The 16974-nt window shown below is 40.1% G+C and overlaps 1 protein-coding gene across 7 annotated transcripts in view; it reads right to left on the minus strand.

Moving 5' to 3' along the window:
* The window catches only part of CORIN (corin, serine peptidase), a 263611-nt gene that overhangs the window by 72000 nt on the left and 174637 nt on the right, over positions 1–16974 (minus strand). For all 7 annotated transcript variants that reach the window (XM_043870982.1, XM_043870984.1, XM_043870981.1 and 4 more), the window contains 4 exons: positions 8344–8451; positions 7098–7208; positions 4064–4180; positions 744–851 (listed from right to left, as the gene is read on the minus strand). In XM_043870982.1, the coding sequence (XP_043726917.1) occupies positions 744–851; positions 4064–4180; positions 7098–7208; positions 8344–8451 (444 nt within the window). The remainder of the gene's footprint in view (positions 1–743; positions 852–4063; positions 4181–7097; positions 7209–8343; positions 8452–16974) is intronic.

A 16974-nucleotide genomic window follows, 5' to 3' on the forward strand; every position in this document is an offset into this window, starting at 1 on the left:
TTAAGCCCAAGCTGACAGGGAGGCCAAAAATTAGTTCTAAAGAGTGTAACAGGGAGTAGAATATGAAGGCAGAGTCCAGAAGTAAGATACCATTCCTAGAAATTAGGATCTTTGGGGGCTTTCTGATTCATTTTAAATTCCTCCGGAGAGTCTTTCTGCTCATCCTGTCCATTCCATCCTCCCCTAATTATCCCTCCTCATAAGCCACCTGTCTACACCATTTGGAGCCTTTCCATTGTCACCAACACAAATGAACACAACAGCCACAAGATGGTTCTAGGCCAGCAGAGTTCCTAGAAGGGGGAGAATACATTTCATCCCAAGGACAGACCACCAAAGTTTTATGTGGTTGTTTAGATGAATTTTATATCTGCTTCTCAGATAAACTTTCTACATTTGAAGATGGGCTTTAAAAAGGAAGAATGATAGCATCTGCCTGCAGATGGAGCCAGGAAAATAATATATAGGAACTGATGCTGAGTGGAAAGTCATGCCAATGATATTAAACAACATGGATTTATAGCCCATTCATGGTGACACATTTGTTTATGAGTTCAGTTAATTAAAACCACTTTGCTTCTTTTCTGCTACCACATGTAATCTTTAAAAAAAAAAAGAAAAAATACATGCATGTACATATTTTGGAGGGATTCCAGACTTCAGCATTTTAATGTCAATGAGAAGGGAAAACATTGAGTGCATATCCTGACAGGGTGATTGCATTTGTCAGAGGCTGTACTTACTACAATTATTCAGACTGTTGCTGGCGTCACAAAGAGAGTTACCACCACATGAATCAAGGCAGGAGCTGTAGAGGCATCTCTGGTCTCCTTCTTGACATAGAGTCTGACCTACAGAAGAGAGAGAGGCGCATTCACCCTCATCAGCATCCGTAAGTGAATTCCAAGCACTAGCGTCTGAAGGATCCAGAACCGAGGAAGGACACAACTCTAATTTCCTTCCAGCGTCTCCAAAAATATTGAACACAAGCTGAGTAGGTGCCTTCTGGATTAATTTTCCTGCAGCTAAAATACAACACTGTTATTCCAGAAGGACTCTGTAGGGATAAAGAAACTAAGGGGCAACCCATCCTTTAAAAATAGGTTGTTATAGTTTTTAATGAAAAAGATAGCATCTTATATTTACACGGGTGCATATAGCTAATGACAAAAGAAAATTCAAGTAATTTGAGGGAAGCGCCAATATTTTAAAGTCTCATTTGATCCCAGCTCTAGTCTTCCCTCTAAGGAAAATGCTCTCCTTAATAATAAGTAGGGCATCAACATCAACATAATAAGGGTACTTTGTCATGGCAGGATTGTAAGCAGCTGTTATCCATATTTTTGGTGTGTCTCTGGAAAGTAGCACTGACCCAGCTGCAATGACCTGAGAATTAGGTTTCTTGTTTCCAAATGAATGACAACAGTGATGTCAGCCTAATGGCTTTTCCTTAAGGTATGTGCAGAGAAAACTGCTTTTCCCATTGATTTCCTGGTCATTTGTAGATAAATGGAAAAGGTAATAAGTTACTGCCCATTCTGTTTCTAGCTTGCCCCCATTATAGTCAATTATTTTTAGACACATCATCTGGACTCTACAATACCTTGCAAGGCATTTTTAAATATAAATAATAGTATCGGTATCTGACAATATTTATTATACTGGACTTTCTTATCTAGAATTCTAAGTTTTATCTACAATCTTACCAATAATTCTAAATATAATATTTAGTATACTGGACTCTCTCTCCCTTCTAGTACCATTAATGAGCAACACTATATATCATAGCCTTGCAAAAAAGAGATATCGCTCCCTTATTTTTCAATAGTTAGCAGATAAAAGTGGTTTTTTTTGCAAGGTAAGTTAGGCTAAGTTCCATGAATATTAGTCTCTTTAAAAAAAAATTTTATTCAGACAGCATGCATTCATTATTTGAGCCAATATTAAGTGCTTGCTATATGACAACTTAATTTGCCAGCAAGGCATTGAGCATTAAAAGATAAAGTCTGATGGTTTCGACTCTAATTAGGGATATCTTCATGAACGAAATCTTATAATGCCATGTGATCATTGCTCTCTGAAGGTACATGTAAAAAGCAGTAAAAGCAAATTAGGGCAGTAAGAAGAAAGCTTCTCATAGGAGTTTTTAGGCAGATTGGATAAGCTGGCATAAGAGGGAAGGAGGGGTTTCCCAAGCCAATAGCAGGATGTGTAAAGGGCTACTGAATAGGAAGGCTGAGAGTGAGGCTGAGGGCTGTAAAGGCCTCTATCTTGAAAAGGGCTCCAAGCCCTCAGAGAAGCCATCCCGGCCTCCTCCCAGCCTAGTGGAGCATAAACAGCCTGTGGTTACTGCTGCCAGGGCCTCTGTTGTGTTGCAACTCGCTGCCCTTCACCCTCTCCCACTCCTCTATGCCACCTTGCTCTTTCTACCTTGGGGCCTTTGGACAAGCGGTTCCCTGTGTCTGAAATGCTTTCTCCTGTCCCACTCTCCTTTGCTAGTTCCATTCATTCTTCAGATAGTAGCTCCAATACCTCCTCCTCAGGGCAGCTTCCCAGAAGCCCTTTACCAAGACATGCTTCCATAGCAACACATCCCAGCACCTTGAATTTCCCTCCTGGCCCACATCCCTCCTGGTTACCAGACCTACTGTTTCCTGCCTGTCTTCCCCAGAAGCCTGCCAGCCCCATGAACTGCTCTGCTTGCCACTGAATTCCCAGCACTACAATATAATTTTCGTATGTTGAATTTAGTAGAGTGAATAGTCTAAATTCACTACAATTTTACTTTCCTTTTTTTACATTTCCATTTTATCATGTGACTTTTCTTAAATCTCACAGACATAAAGAAATACTGGCAAATCCTGCCACTGCATAGTAAAGAATACAAGATTATTTCAAACAGCATTGAATTATGTAGAGAGAAATAACTATTTAATCAAAAGAGAGCCTCTTGGCTGATATGGAATAACTCGAGGCCAGAAAAGAATTTCCTTCTGAATTTTCAAAACTGGTAAAACAAAGCTATCCTTGTCTAGTTTTTTGTGGAATAAATCAGTGATCAAAAGGCTCTCTCTCTTGGTCTACAATGCATTCTCATTAAAACTATTCTAATATCAATATTCATTATGGCAAATCTAATTTAGTTACAGGTGACCAATCTCATTAGCTGATGTGGGATACACACAGCCTAGACAGGCTTTCGGGTACCAGCCACAGAAAATAGCTTACATTTACATTTATGGAGTATTCAACACATGTCATCTCTATGAAGCAGTTATCATTACTCTGATTTACAGACACAGAAACTGAAGTAACCGGGTTAAATCACTGGCCTGAAGTCAACCAGGGAGTAAGTGGGAGCTACGGTCTGAACCCAGGCTGCTGGGCGGCAACCTCCACATTCCTAAACGAGGCTATGTTAGTAAGACGCAAGGAAGACTTACAGACAAGCATAGTGGTTTTTAAGTCAAAAGATATTACTAGCCCTGTACTGAGAGATACTTCTACAAACTGAGGCTTAAGACAATCAGGGTAGAGCTTTCTTTTCCAACAGAAAACCAATTTATTTGATTTACTTTTTCTTTGGGGGATTCACAGATAATAACAGACTGCTTTTAAAGTGTGTTCAAACATATCGCTTGGCAATGGGAGGCATTAAATGGCTTCTCCGCACATGGTTATTTTTGGAAGCCATTACATTTAATTTCAGAAGCCACTTCCTTCTAACTGGAATCTAATTGAATTGAATAGTATGTGCTACACTTTTCTCTTTATTGTAGTGTTTCCCCATAAAACAGCTAACTGAATCTACCTGTGCTGTTTAAGTGTTTAACCACTATTTTTCACCCTTAGGAATGAGTTTTCAGCGTAAGTTGCATGAAACTTTTATTTACCACAAAAAAGGTTTCTGGCTGACTGGAACTGTGGGGACCAGTGCGTTAGGCAATCTGAAATTATTTATGTGGGAATCCTTTAAGCACTAGATAACTTTCAACATTTTGTTTTGCTCCCAAGGAAAGACCTGCTGGTAAGGACTATTTCTGGGGTTGGCGCACACACTTACCATCGCTACAAGTCTCCTCATCACTTCCGTCCTTACAGTCCTCGTCTCCATCACACTGGAAAGTGCTGGGGATGCACTGTCCATTTCTGCATTCTACCAGACCCTGGCTGTGACACGCTAGGGAACACCAAAATAACATGCATTTTAATTATCTGTATTTCTTTCAGTGTGCAGATCATATCCATGATTCCTGTTTATCTGGCATCACTAAGAAATGAAGTGTTCTAAACATCTGAATGTTCTGCCCAAATGAATGATTGTGTCATTAAGTTTTTTCATCCCAAGTGTTCTTGGAATGCAAGGTTTTCTTTCTGGAATTTCTCTTACCCTATTAAGTAGCACTTACTTAAAACTAACCTTTTCTAGATCACTGCATAAGTGAAACTAGTATTAACGATGGTAGTAGTTATACTGGGCTTCCCAGGTGGCTCAGTGGTAAAGAATCTGCCTGCAGTGCAGGAGATGCAGGTTCAATCCCTGGGTCAGGAAGATCCCCTGGAGAAGGAAATGACACTCCACTTGAGTATTCTTGCCTGGGAAATCCCATGGACAGAGGAACCTGGCAGGCTACAGTGCATGGAGTCACAATAGAATCGGATGTTACTTAGCGACTAAACAACAAGCAGTTATGATAATGATATAAAAACTACAATTTATTAAAGGTTTACTATATGGCAATAGCTGTGCTAGGAGTAGTACATATCTAATTTCAAATCCTCATAATAAATTTTTAAAGTGCCACCTCATGCGAAGAGTTGACTCACTGGAAAAGACCCTGATGCTGGCAGGGATTGGGGGCAGGAGGAGAAGGGGACGACAGAGGATGAGAAGGCTGGATGGCATCACCGACTCAATGGACATGAGTTTGAGTAAACTCCGGGAGTTGGTGATGGACAGGGAGGCCTGGCGTGCTGCGATTCACGGGGTAGCAGAGTTGGACACGACTGAGCAATGGAACTGAACTGAAAGTGCATATTATCAAGCTAGTTTAGAATAAAGAAACTGAAGCTTAGAGACTTTAGCGTGTGTGTCATACTCAAGGCTGTTGAAAAGTAGGGCCAGAACATGGAAGTAAGATTTTCTAACCCTAAGCCCCAGCATTTCACTCTGCACCAACCTGACCTAATGCACCAGTGAAATGCATAATAGCTACCCCACAATAAACACTTTATTTCAAAATTTGCTTATGACATCTGATATTTAAAAGGATGATCTAGTGGCCATTAACCTTCCAAGAACTGGTTGTCTTAATTCTATCCCTATTGCCTTTTAAAGCATCAGAAACCCGTGTATCTTGTGACCTCAGCCTTCACAGTTACTGTCTACATACACACATGAGCACCATGTTCTTGCTTTTCCAAGATCCATCAAAATACAGCCCACTCTGTTCCACAATGTCCACTCAGTCAGGACTCAGATGATATTGCAGTTCAAATATAATTCAGGAAAGAGGAAAGCTAGGCATAGTGTTTGCTAATTAATTTAAATAAGTTTTCTTATGTCAAAATAAAAACCATGCAACCTACATTTCTATTTTTGCCTTAAATTACAGGCAAATTAGAGGGAGCTGGGAGGGGGGATCAGGATGGGGAATACGTGTAAATCTATCCTGATTCATATCACTGTATGACAAAACCCACTGAAATGTTGTGAAGTAATTAGCCTCCAACTAATAAAAAAAAAAAATTACAGGCAAATTAAACAGTCTATCTCATATGTAGCCACTGTTTCTACTTTTATTAGACCGTAAAAGATGGAATAAAAAGTTTAATTAGCTTGAATATGCATAAAATGCACCATATTAACTCTTTCAGGTCAATATTACCCTTCTTTAGCTTCTATTTAATCATTTTATTATTCCCTATTGAGTATAATATACTTTCTAGGAAAAAAATGTGGCAAGCCATACTCAATTTTATTAGGTAGTGTAACAGCTACCTGAAGACTCTTTTTTTTAAAAAAAGAAAAACAATTGAAGTATAGTTGATTTATAATATCATGTTAGTTTCCGGTATATAGTACAGTGATTCAGTTATACATAGATACATCCATGTATATGTATCTATTCCTACTGGTTACTACAAAATATTAAGTATAGTTCACCATGCTATACAGTAGACCTCGTTGTCTATCCATTTTGTATATAGCAGTACGTCTATGTTAATGCCAGAGTCCTAGTTTATTTTCCCTTTGCTTTCCCCTTTGGTACATGAATTTGTTTCCTGTGTCTCTGTGAGCCTGCCTCTTTGGCAAATAAGTTCATTTGTGTAATTTTTAGATTCCACATGTAAGTGAGGTCATACGCTACCTGTCCACCTCTGTCCAGCCCCCTCACTTAGTGTGACAATCCACAGGCCCATCCACGTCGCTGCAGATGGCATGATCTCATCATTGTTTATGGCTGAGCGATACCCTACAGCACACACAGACCACATCTTCTTATCCATTCATCTGTCAAGGAGCGTTTAGGTTGCGTCCACATCTGTTGCTGTAAACAGTGCTGCTGTGACTACATGGGTGCATGCACCCTTCTGAATTTTGGTTTTCTCCAGATACACTCACCAGAAATGAGCCAGGCTCTGAAGTACTAATGTCATCATACACTCTGTGTGACTCCATCAGCCCTGAAGGCTCTCTTCTCTATCAGTTCTCCCTACGCCCTCTCACAAATGCTGCCTGTGAGCACGTGTGGAGGCTCTTGCTTAACTGCCAATATATTGTTTGCAGACAGAAAGTTCCCCGTCTCTGGGAAGAATATCTGCTTTGACAAAGTCACAAAAGAAGATGTGTGGGTAATGAGAGAGAAAACAGCCACCTGCTCGGCCAGAGTGGCCAAGTCAGGCTTTGAGTTTTGGAGAGAGAAGTTCAGGCATCAGTCATACTACATTGTTCTTATCATCATACCATTCAATTGTCATCTGTATGGGCCAGGGCTGAAGTGTAAGACTTTGTTTAGATAGTAAACCTTGAGTGTATTTGACTAAACAGACAGAAGTGGGAAAATGAGCAAGATGGGAACCTTCAGGGCACTCACAGCAATTAACTTCATCGGATTTATCCGCGCAGTCGTGGTCCCCATCACACACCCACTCGATGGCAATGCAGCGCCCGTCTCCACAGCGATGCTCCTCTGTGGGGTTGCAGTCTGGAGGAAGCAAGCGCTCAGGGGATGGAGAGAACCAACATGACAAACACTCGGGATGTATGGCTTGTGGCGCCAGTACAAGTTAGAAAGTTCTTCTGTCACTAAATAACACACTACCAAAAATTTGAGAGCTAATCACAAAGTCAAAATGGTAAACAAGCAAGAAGAATTCAGCTGGTTTTATTAATAATTCAGGAGAGGACATTCAGAATTAAACACAGTTCTTTAAAATGTGGTGGCTCAATGGTAAATCCGTCTGCTAATGCAGGAGACATGGGTTCAATCCTTGGGTTGGGGATCCAGATCCCCCGGAGAAGGAAACTGCAACCCACTCCAGTATTCTTGTCTGGGAAATCCATAGACAGAGAAGCCTGGAGGGCTACAGTTTACAGGGTCACAAGAGAGTCGGACATGACTTAGCAACTAAGCAACAACAACTTTAAAAGGTTCATTCCTCTTTTTAACCGAGGTACAATTGACATAAAATGTTGTGCAAATGTATTCTAAGTGAGATAAGTTAGAAAGAGAAAAATACTGTATATCACATGTGGAAAAAAGCTGAATTTGTACAATGTATAGACAAGTGGCTAGCAGGGGCTGGTGTGGGCTGTTGGAAAAATGTTGTTTACAGGTACAAACATGCAACCAGTAGGTGGATTCCTTCGGTAAAAGATAAGATGAGTTTTTGAATGTAAAACAAACCATTGGTGTCTCCACTGCAGAAGTCGCCATGTAGGGCATGGTCATCAAATACAGGAGAGGTCTTTGGTTATACATAACAAGAGGATCAAGAGCTGCAAGCAGTTTTGCTCAAAAGCTCAAAATCTAACCATGAGCCACTGACTCCAACGAGAGAAGAAACAAACAGTTTCAAAGAGACAAAAACATGTTAACTCCTATTTCCATTCCACTTCTTTAATGTTTCCTCAGTATGACTTTACCCAAGAAATATTACATTTACACATAAGACATGACAGACTAGTAATTGAAAAAGCCTCCTCTTCCTGAAAATTAGGAAAGCTATCACTTTGTAATTTAACTCATTAACCGCACTAACAAACAATGAACTACAAGATTTTGATTATAAGCTTCTATAATTTTAAATGAAAACTTTTAGGGAAATAATGTTACTTACCACAGTTTTGTTCATCACTCAGATCTCCACAGTCATCATATCCATCACACACCAGGCTATAATTAAGGCACTTGCCTGTGTGACAGTGAAACAGATTCTCGCTGCAATCTGGGGGAAAAAAAAAACAACAAACAGAAGCCACTGGTGGGTCATCAGAGCAGAACAGGGTGTTACAGTAGCGGCTGGTATAACAGAAGCATATCATGGGGCGGCGAGGCGGCGGGACTCATAATGGTGACCTGGTCCACATCTACTGTTTCACAGGCGAGGAGACTGTGGTGCAGAGGAGCCACTGACTTGTTCAAGGCCATGTAACAAGTTACTGTAGAACCATGATGAGGACCCACTGGCTCCCAAGCCAATGTTCTTACCACTCCCTGAAAACACCCACGTTCCACTCTATGTCACCTGAAAGCTTCCTTACAGCCAAATGTGAGAAAAGACATTCTCAGCCCACCTTCACACAGAATAAACACTTCGTAGACAGTGAGCAGTTATTTCTTAAAAATGTTTAAAATGAAAGGCTAGTTTTGTCAATGGTAAACACAGACATAACAAAGAGAAAAAGTCATTTACATTACAGAGTCATTACTCACACAACTTTACCACTTAGGTCATCTGAATGTTTCATAGCATGACCCTCAGATAAGCAGTACTGTCCTAGATTATGATGCCAAGATAAGAAAAAGTGATGTAACCCTTATTGCCAAATTCAGACTTAAATTGAAGAAAGTGCAGAAAACCACTAGACCATTCAGATGTGACCTAAATCAAATCCCTTATGACTATACAGTAGAAGTAAGAAATAGAGTTAGTGACTAGATCTGATAGAGTGCCTGATGAACTATGGATGGAGGTTCATGACATTGTATAGGAGACAGAGGGCCAGACCATCCCCAAGAAAAAGAAATGCAAAAAAACAAAATGGCTGTCTGAGGAGGCCTTACAAATAGCTGTGAAAAGAAGAGAAGTGAAAAGCAAAGGAAAAAAGGAAAGATATACCCATTTGAATGCAGAGTTCCAGAGAATAGCAAGGAGAGATAAGAAAGCCTTCCTCAGTGATCAATGCAAAGATATAAAGGAAAACAATAGAATGGGAAAGACTAGAGATCTCTTCAAGAAAATTAGAGATACCAAGGGAACAGTTCATGCAAAGATGGGTTCAATAAAGGACAGAAATGGTATGGACCTAACAGAAGCAGAAGATACTAAGAAGAGGTGGCAAGAATACACAGAAGAACTGTACAAAAAAGATCTTCATGACCCAGATATCATGATGGTGTGATCACTCACCTAGAGCCAGACATCTTGGAATGTGAAGTCAAGTGGGACTTAGGAAGAAGCACCACTACAAACAAAGCTAGTGGAGGTGATGGAATTCCAGTTGAGCTATTTCAAATCCTAAAAGATGATGCTGTGAAAGTGCCACACTCAATATGTCAGCAAATTTGGAAAACTCAGCAGCAGCCACAGGACTGGAAAAGTCCAGTTTTCATTCCAATCCCAAAGAAAGGCAATGCCAAAGAATGCTCAAACTACCACACAATTGCACTCATCTCACACGCTAGTAAAGTAATGCTCAAAATTCTCCAAGCCAGGCTTCAGCAATACGTGAACCATGAACTTCTATGTTCAAGCTGGTTTTAGAAAAGGCAAAGGAACCAGAGATCAAAATGCCAACATCTGCTGGATCATCAAAAAGGCAAGAGAGTTCCAGAAAAAACATCTATTTCTGCTTTATTGACTATGCCAAAACCTTTGACTGTGTGGATCACAATAAACTGTGGAAAATTCTGAAAGAGATGGGAATACCAGACCACCTGACCTGCCTCCTGAGAAACCTATATACAGGTCAGGAAGCAACAGTTAGAACTGGACATGGAACAACAGACTGGTTCCAAATAGGAAAAGGAGTACGTCAAGGCTGTATATTGTCATCCTGCTTATTTAACTTATATACAGAGTACATCATGAGAAACGCTGGGCTGGAGGAAGCACAAACTGGAATCAAGATTGCCAGGAGAAATACCAACAACCTCAGATATACAGATGACACCACCCTTATGGCAGAAAGTGAAGAAGAACTAAAGAGCCTCTTGATGAAAGTGAAAGAGGAGAGTGAAAAAGTTGGCTTAAAGCTCAACATTCAGAAAACTAAGATCATGGCATCTGGTCCCATCACTTCATGGCAAATAGATGGGGAAACAGTGGAAACAGTGGCTGACTTTATTTTTCTGGGCTCCAAAATCACTGCAGATGGTGACTGCAGTCATGAAATTAAAAGACGCTTGCTCCTTGGAAGGAAAGTTATGACCAACCTAGACAGCATATTAAAAAGCAGGGACATTACTTTGTCAACAAAGGTCCGTCTACTCAAGGGTCTGGTTTTTCCAGTGGTCATGTATGGATGTTGGACTGTAAAGAAAGCTGAACACGGAAGAATTGATGCTTCTGAACTGTGGTATTGGAGAAGACTCTTGAGAGTCCCTTGGACTGCAAGGAGATCCAACCAGTCCATTGGAGATCAGTCCTGGGTGTTCATTGGAAGGACTGATGTTGAAGCTGAAACTCCAATACCTTGGCCACCTGATGCAAAGAGCTGACTCATTTGAAAAGACCCTGATGCTGGGGAAGATTGAGGGCAGGAGAAGGGACGACAGAGGACGAGATAGTTGGATGGCATCACCAACACAATGTACATGAGTTTGAGTAAACTCCAGGAGTTGGTGATGGACAGGGAGGCCTGGCGTGCTGTGGTCCATGGGTCACAAAGAGTCGTACACGACTGAGTGACTGAACTGCACTGAACTGAAACTCAAGAAGCTTCCAGTTTGATGTTGGAATAAACATCATGGAAGGAAATTTTAATATGAAGATAGATCTTGTTCTTGAGTAAACCAGAACTCCTATTCTAGTTCTTCCATCTATCAGCTATGATGTTGAGTATATTAGTTAAAATTTATGTCTGTAAACTTAATTATGAAATTATGATAAGCACAACTACTTAATAGAGTTGGAGGAAGACATAAATAATAATGTATGTAAGATCCAAGGCAACTCAATGGGAAAAGAATACTCTTCAACAAATGGTGTGGGGACAACTGGATTTCAAGTATGCAAAGTTGAACTCTGACCTTTATCTCAAACCATATCAAAAAATCTCAAAATGGATTGTAGATTTCAATGTAAGAACTAAAATTATGAAGCTTCTAGAAAAAATAAGAAAAAAGTCTTTCTGATGGGGAGTGGCAAAGAATTCTTGGATATGATCATAAAAGCACAAACCTAAAAAATAATAAATGATATTCATTAAAATTGAAAGGAACTTCCCAGTTAGTAAAGAATCTGCTTACAATGCAGGAAACCTGAGTTTGATTCCTGGGTCAGGAAGATCCCCTAGAGAAGGGAATGGCTACCCATCCAGTATTCTTGCCTGGAGAATCTCATGGACAGATTCTTGTGGGCTGTTATAGTCCACGGGGTCGCAAAGAGTCATATACGACTGAGCAACTAAACACTTCCACTTAATTTTAAAAATTAAAAACATTTGTGCTTCCAAAGACGCTATTTTAAAGATGAAAAGACAAGTCACGTGCTGAAAAAAAAATATTTTCAAAGCATGTATCTGATAAAGGACTTATATCCAGAAATATACATAGATGTCTTACACTCAATAATAAGATAAACCACCCAGTTACAAAGAGACAAAAGAACTTGAATAGAAAGTCTTCATGAAGGATATACAAATGGCTGATAAGCACATGAAAAGGTGTTCAATGTAATTAACCATTAAGGAAATGCAAATAAAACCACAATAAGATACTATTATATATCCCCTAAAATAGCTGTAATAGATAAGACAGACAATATCAAGTATCAACAAGGATTCTGAGAAATTGAAACCCTCATATGTAGGTGGCGGGGGTGTAAAATAATAATGCCACATTGGAGAGCAGTTTGACAGCTTCTTATAAGCTTAACTATGACTTTATGAGATTTATGAATTCCACTCTTAGATATCTACCCAAGAGAAGTGAAACATATACTCACACAAAGACTGCCATGTGAATGTTTATCACAGATTTATTCACAATTGCCAAAGCCTAGAAATATTCCAAATGCTCAACAACTGGCAAATGTACAAGCAAAATGTAGTGTAGTCATACAATGGGATACTATTCAGCAATTAAAAGTATCAAACTACTGATGCATGTGACAGCATTGACGAAGCTCAGATACATTTTGCTAAGTGAAAGAAACCGAATACAAAAACTACATATTGTGTGACCCATTTATAAACTTTCTGGAAAAGGCAAACTTAAAGACACAGATGTGGCTGTGGCTTGAGATGTGGGAGTGAGGACTGAATACAGATAAATAGGAGGGAAATGTGGGGAAAGATGGGAAAGTTCTAGAAGTGGATCGTGGTGAGGGTTTCACAATCCTATAAATTTACTAAATAACTTTACAGTGTATAAGTTATACCTCAATAAGGTAAAAATATTTGCATGTAAAGGCTGTAGTTAGTAGCAACTAGATTTCTTAAATGTATTAGGTTGGTCAAAAAGTTCATTCAGGTTTTTTTGTAAGATGTCATTGGAAAATCCAAATGAACTTTTGGCCAACCCAATATTATCTTTTCCCTTAGAGTGAATTAAGTTCAAAAACAGATTCTTAAGGCTGAAGAGGGATCATGGAAGATGTGCAGAATTTTAGTTGAGTGGATGTAATGAAAATTTCAGCATGTTTCAAGTAGAAGGAATAGCAAGAACAAAGGAAAGAAGTGAGAAATAAAGTCACATATGAGGATCAGTCTGCTTGACTGATAAAGATCAAGAATCTAATGGAAAACATCCCAGCCTCCTGAATTCCAGCTGATTGTTTCTCCTGAAGCAAAAGTCTGCCTCTCATTCAATCGGTGATGGGTACTTCTTTACCATGGGGCTTCCCAGGTGGCCTTAGTGGTTAAGAACCTGCCTGCCAATGAAGGAGATGTAAGAGACATGGGTTCGATCCCTGGGTCAGGAAGATACCCTGGCGGATGGCATGGCAACCCACTTCTAGCATTCTTGACTGGACAGGGGAGTGTGTGGCCTACAGTTTTCAGGGTTGCAGAGTCAGACATGACAGAAGCGACTTTGCACACGTGCACCTCTTTACTCTAAACATCCCAAATTCTGTAACAATTCATTATCGAAAATCTTGGGCACTGACTAGTGAAACTGTGAGCCACATCAAAATATTATACTTGTTATTTACATGAATCATCAACTTCTGTTTCAAAGAGCACTCTTCTAAGAAGTTACTTAAATACTTTCAGAATCACACCATTTTAGAAATGGAATGTGCCTTAGAGAGCATCTGTTCAGCACCATCATTAAGAGGGCATACCCACATGCACACGCACATACAGATACAGAACCTTGTAAGTCCTTTTTTTTTTTTTTTTTCATTTCCCCTGGGCCAAATAATTTTCAAATGAGGACAACCATCATAAGGGAAAACATAAGTACTAAAAAGAGGTGCCAGCTTTCACCTTGACCACACTATTTCCCCCCATTCAGCCTAGGGTGCTAACTCCCCAACCCACACCCTACTGCCAGCTGAGCTGACCACACACATACTGGCTGAGTCAAGAAAGGTTGATTGTGGTTCTCCTGCCCACTGAGCAAAGCTGGGGAATTTGTGCATCAAGATATATACATTTCCTCAGGAAATGTTAAAGATCTTTTTGATTTTTGTTTTACTTTCATCTCTCATGAGAAGTTTTGAATCAGCATGCTAGAATCAGCATTATGGGGGGATCTTCACCTTGACCACCAGTGCAGAAGTACTTACGTCACCAGAGGAGGAGGCAGTGTGAAAGGGTGATAGATTTTAAACATATGAATTAATTTTTTAAAGCAGTACACATCACTTTTTTGGATGGTAGGACTGGAGAATCAAGTACCTCTTTCAGAATCTGATTAACCTGAGAACACTTAAAATATTTCCAAGGTCCATTCTGGGATCCCTGATAATTCATACAAAAAAACCTCATTGGATGTATTTTTTAAATTAATGCTGTCACTGATTAACTTATTTCATAAATGGAGATGATTCAAACATTTTTTATAATTCCTCATTATTCATACAGATTACTCAACTTTCCACTACTATGACTTTCTTGGTTAGAAGCCATTCTCAGACGTTAGATACAAAATTAGCTGCATTTGGAAAACAACTTGTTACCTCCCTAAGGTCTGTGTAATTAGTAAACACAGAAAACCTTAACCAGAGGCACTGCACACCCAGAAATACATGGCAAACAGCAAAGATCACAGTGCTTCCTTATATTGGAGAATAAATGTTTATTTCAATTGAAAAGAGATGCTATAAGTGCAATTTGGGGCCAACAGATCAAAACCTACAGAAGCTGCTTGCTGTGTGTTTCTTGCTCAATACAACCATAATTTTGCATAACCTAAGGTGGGTATTTTTCTAGATACAGATCTTTTTTTTTCTGAATGAGAGTTTTGATACAAAATGCTACTTCTGAAGTTCTTGCATGTTAATATTTATTTCAGTCCGGCATCTTGCACTATTAACTTTTATCCCTCAAAATTGTCATTAAATGAAAAGAGACAGCTAAGGAACAGAAAATCTTTTTCTCAAGAGCTTCATTCAATTTACTGAGTCTCTTGAGTCTGTAAACATAATCATGTTGCCTCAACTCAGGATTCAAGTAGGGATGCTCAGTTTCCTCCCAGAAACAGCCTTGTTTTGAGATGACCAAGAGGTTAACCAGTTTGCCCAGAGTTTCCCAGCTTGTTACAGTGATCTGGGCTCCTTGATGTCCTGAGGGTTCTCAGCTATTGACGTCTAGCTCCAAAGCAGGATTTCTCAGCTGCAGCACTGTGGACCCTTGGGGCTGGGTGACTGTGGTGGGAGCTGTCCTATGCGCTGCATGTTCAGCAACAACCCCAACCATGGCCCAGTAAAGGCCAGTAGCGTCCCCTAAATGTCCCCAGTGGCCCAATCAAACAGGCCTCCAGACACTGCAAACATCTAGGGGGTATTGCCTCTGACAGAGAGCCACTGTGCTGGAATGTCCAACCATCACTTTATTCCAAGGCCAGTTTTAATCCTGTCTTTCCCATTGGCTCTCTCATGCCAATCGGGTAACCAGTGATCTGTGCTCTTCTCTCTCACAAGATCTTTCTGTTTACACCATCTTCTGCTTTGCCATACCTATTATATTGGGCTTCCCAGGCAGCACGAGTAGTAAAGAACCAGCCTACCAATGCAGGAGACATAAGAGACATGGGTTCAATCCCTGGATTGGGAAGATCCCCTGGAGAAGGGCACGGCAACCCACGCCAGTATTCTTGCCTAGAGAATCCCATAGACAGAGCAGCCTGGTGGACAACAGTCCATAGAGTGACAAAGAGTCAGACACAGCTGAAGTGACTGAGCATGCATATCTATTATATTGTTCTAAAACATGATATTTAATTATCTCTGTGTTTATGTTATGATCTCTATGTCATTTCCCTGATTAGACTAAAAGGCTCATGAAGCAAAAAATCATGTCTTAACAGTCTTTATATTTACTAGGTATCTAGAACAGGCTTCACACATAGCAGGAATTCAAGACTATTCAATAATTTTATTGATCCCATATCATCAGATGGCCTCAAATCAGGAGTGAGTTTTCCAGACATCTGAAACTTCTTCCATAAGAGTAGAATGAAATATTTTTATTTTTATTAATTTGGTTGAAATCTTTCTAGTATTTATTTGCTCCCCTGTCTTAAAAAAAATAGTAGCTACAGTCATTTTTGATGATTCAGAAACATTATTTGGAATATCAGTTTTTATTCTGTGCTACTTGGGTGGCCTCCTATACAAGATAGCTTCATGTGGTGCTGCTTTTAAAATCATTGTGCATATTGTAGTATTTCTGTCTTGTCCACAATGTATCACCTGACCTTTGGTGGGGCAGGAGTGGGAGGGATGTTGGAAGGACGGCATGGAGAATAAGATAACAACCACAGTCACAACCATAAATCCTAATGCTTTTTGAGAATTACTGCATGCCAGGCACTGGTCTCTGTGCTTGACATCTAGTGATTCATTATTCTGCTCAACAATTCTAGAGATAGTTAGTATAATAATAATATTTATTGTCTCCATTTTACTGATGAGGACACTAAGACCCAGAGAGACTGGGTACCTTGCCATATTTGGAGAGGCAGGAAATGATAAAGAAGAGATAGGAGGGGCTTCCCTGGTGGCTCAATGGTAAAGAATTTGCCTGCCAGTGCAGGAGACACGGGTTCAATCCCTAGTCCTCAAAGATTCCACATGCCTCGGAGCAACCATGCATCACAACAGTTGAGCCTGTGCTCTGGAGCCTGGGAACTGCACCTACTGAGCCCACACACCACAGCTGCTGAAGCTTGCACGCCCTAGAACCCATGCTCCACAATAAGAGAAGCCATGCACTGCAACTAGACAGCAATCCCCGCTTGCCACAATTAGAGAGAAGCCGCAGAGCAAGGAAGCCAGCACAGCCAAATAGAAAGCAAGCAGGAAAGAAAGAAACAGGAACCCAGGCCGCCTGACTCAAGACCTCGTACTATTAATCTG

Source organism: Cervus elaphus, chromosome 17, assembly GCF_910594005.1.
Source record: "Cervus elaphus chromosome 17, mCerEla1.1, whole genome shotgun sequence".
In the NCBI taxonomy this organism is placed as follows: Eukaryota; Metazoa; Chordata; class Mammalia; order Artiodactyla; family Cervidae; genus Cervus; species Cervus elaphus.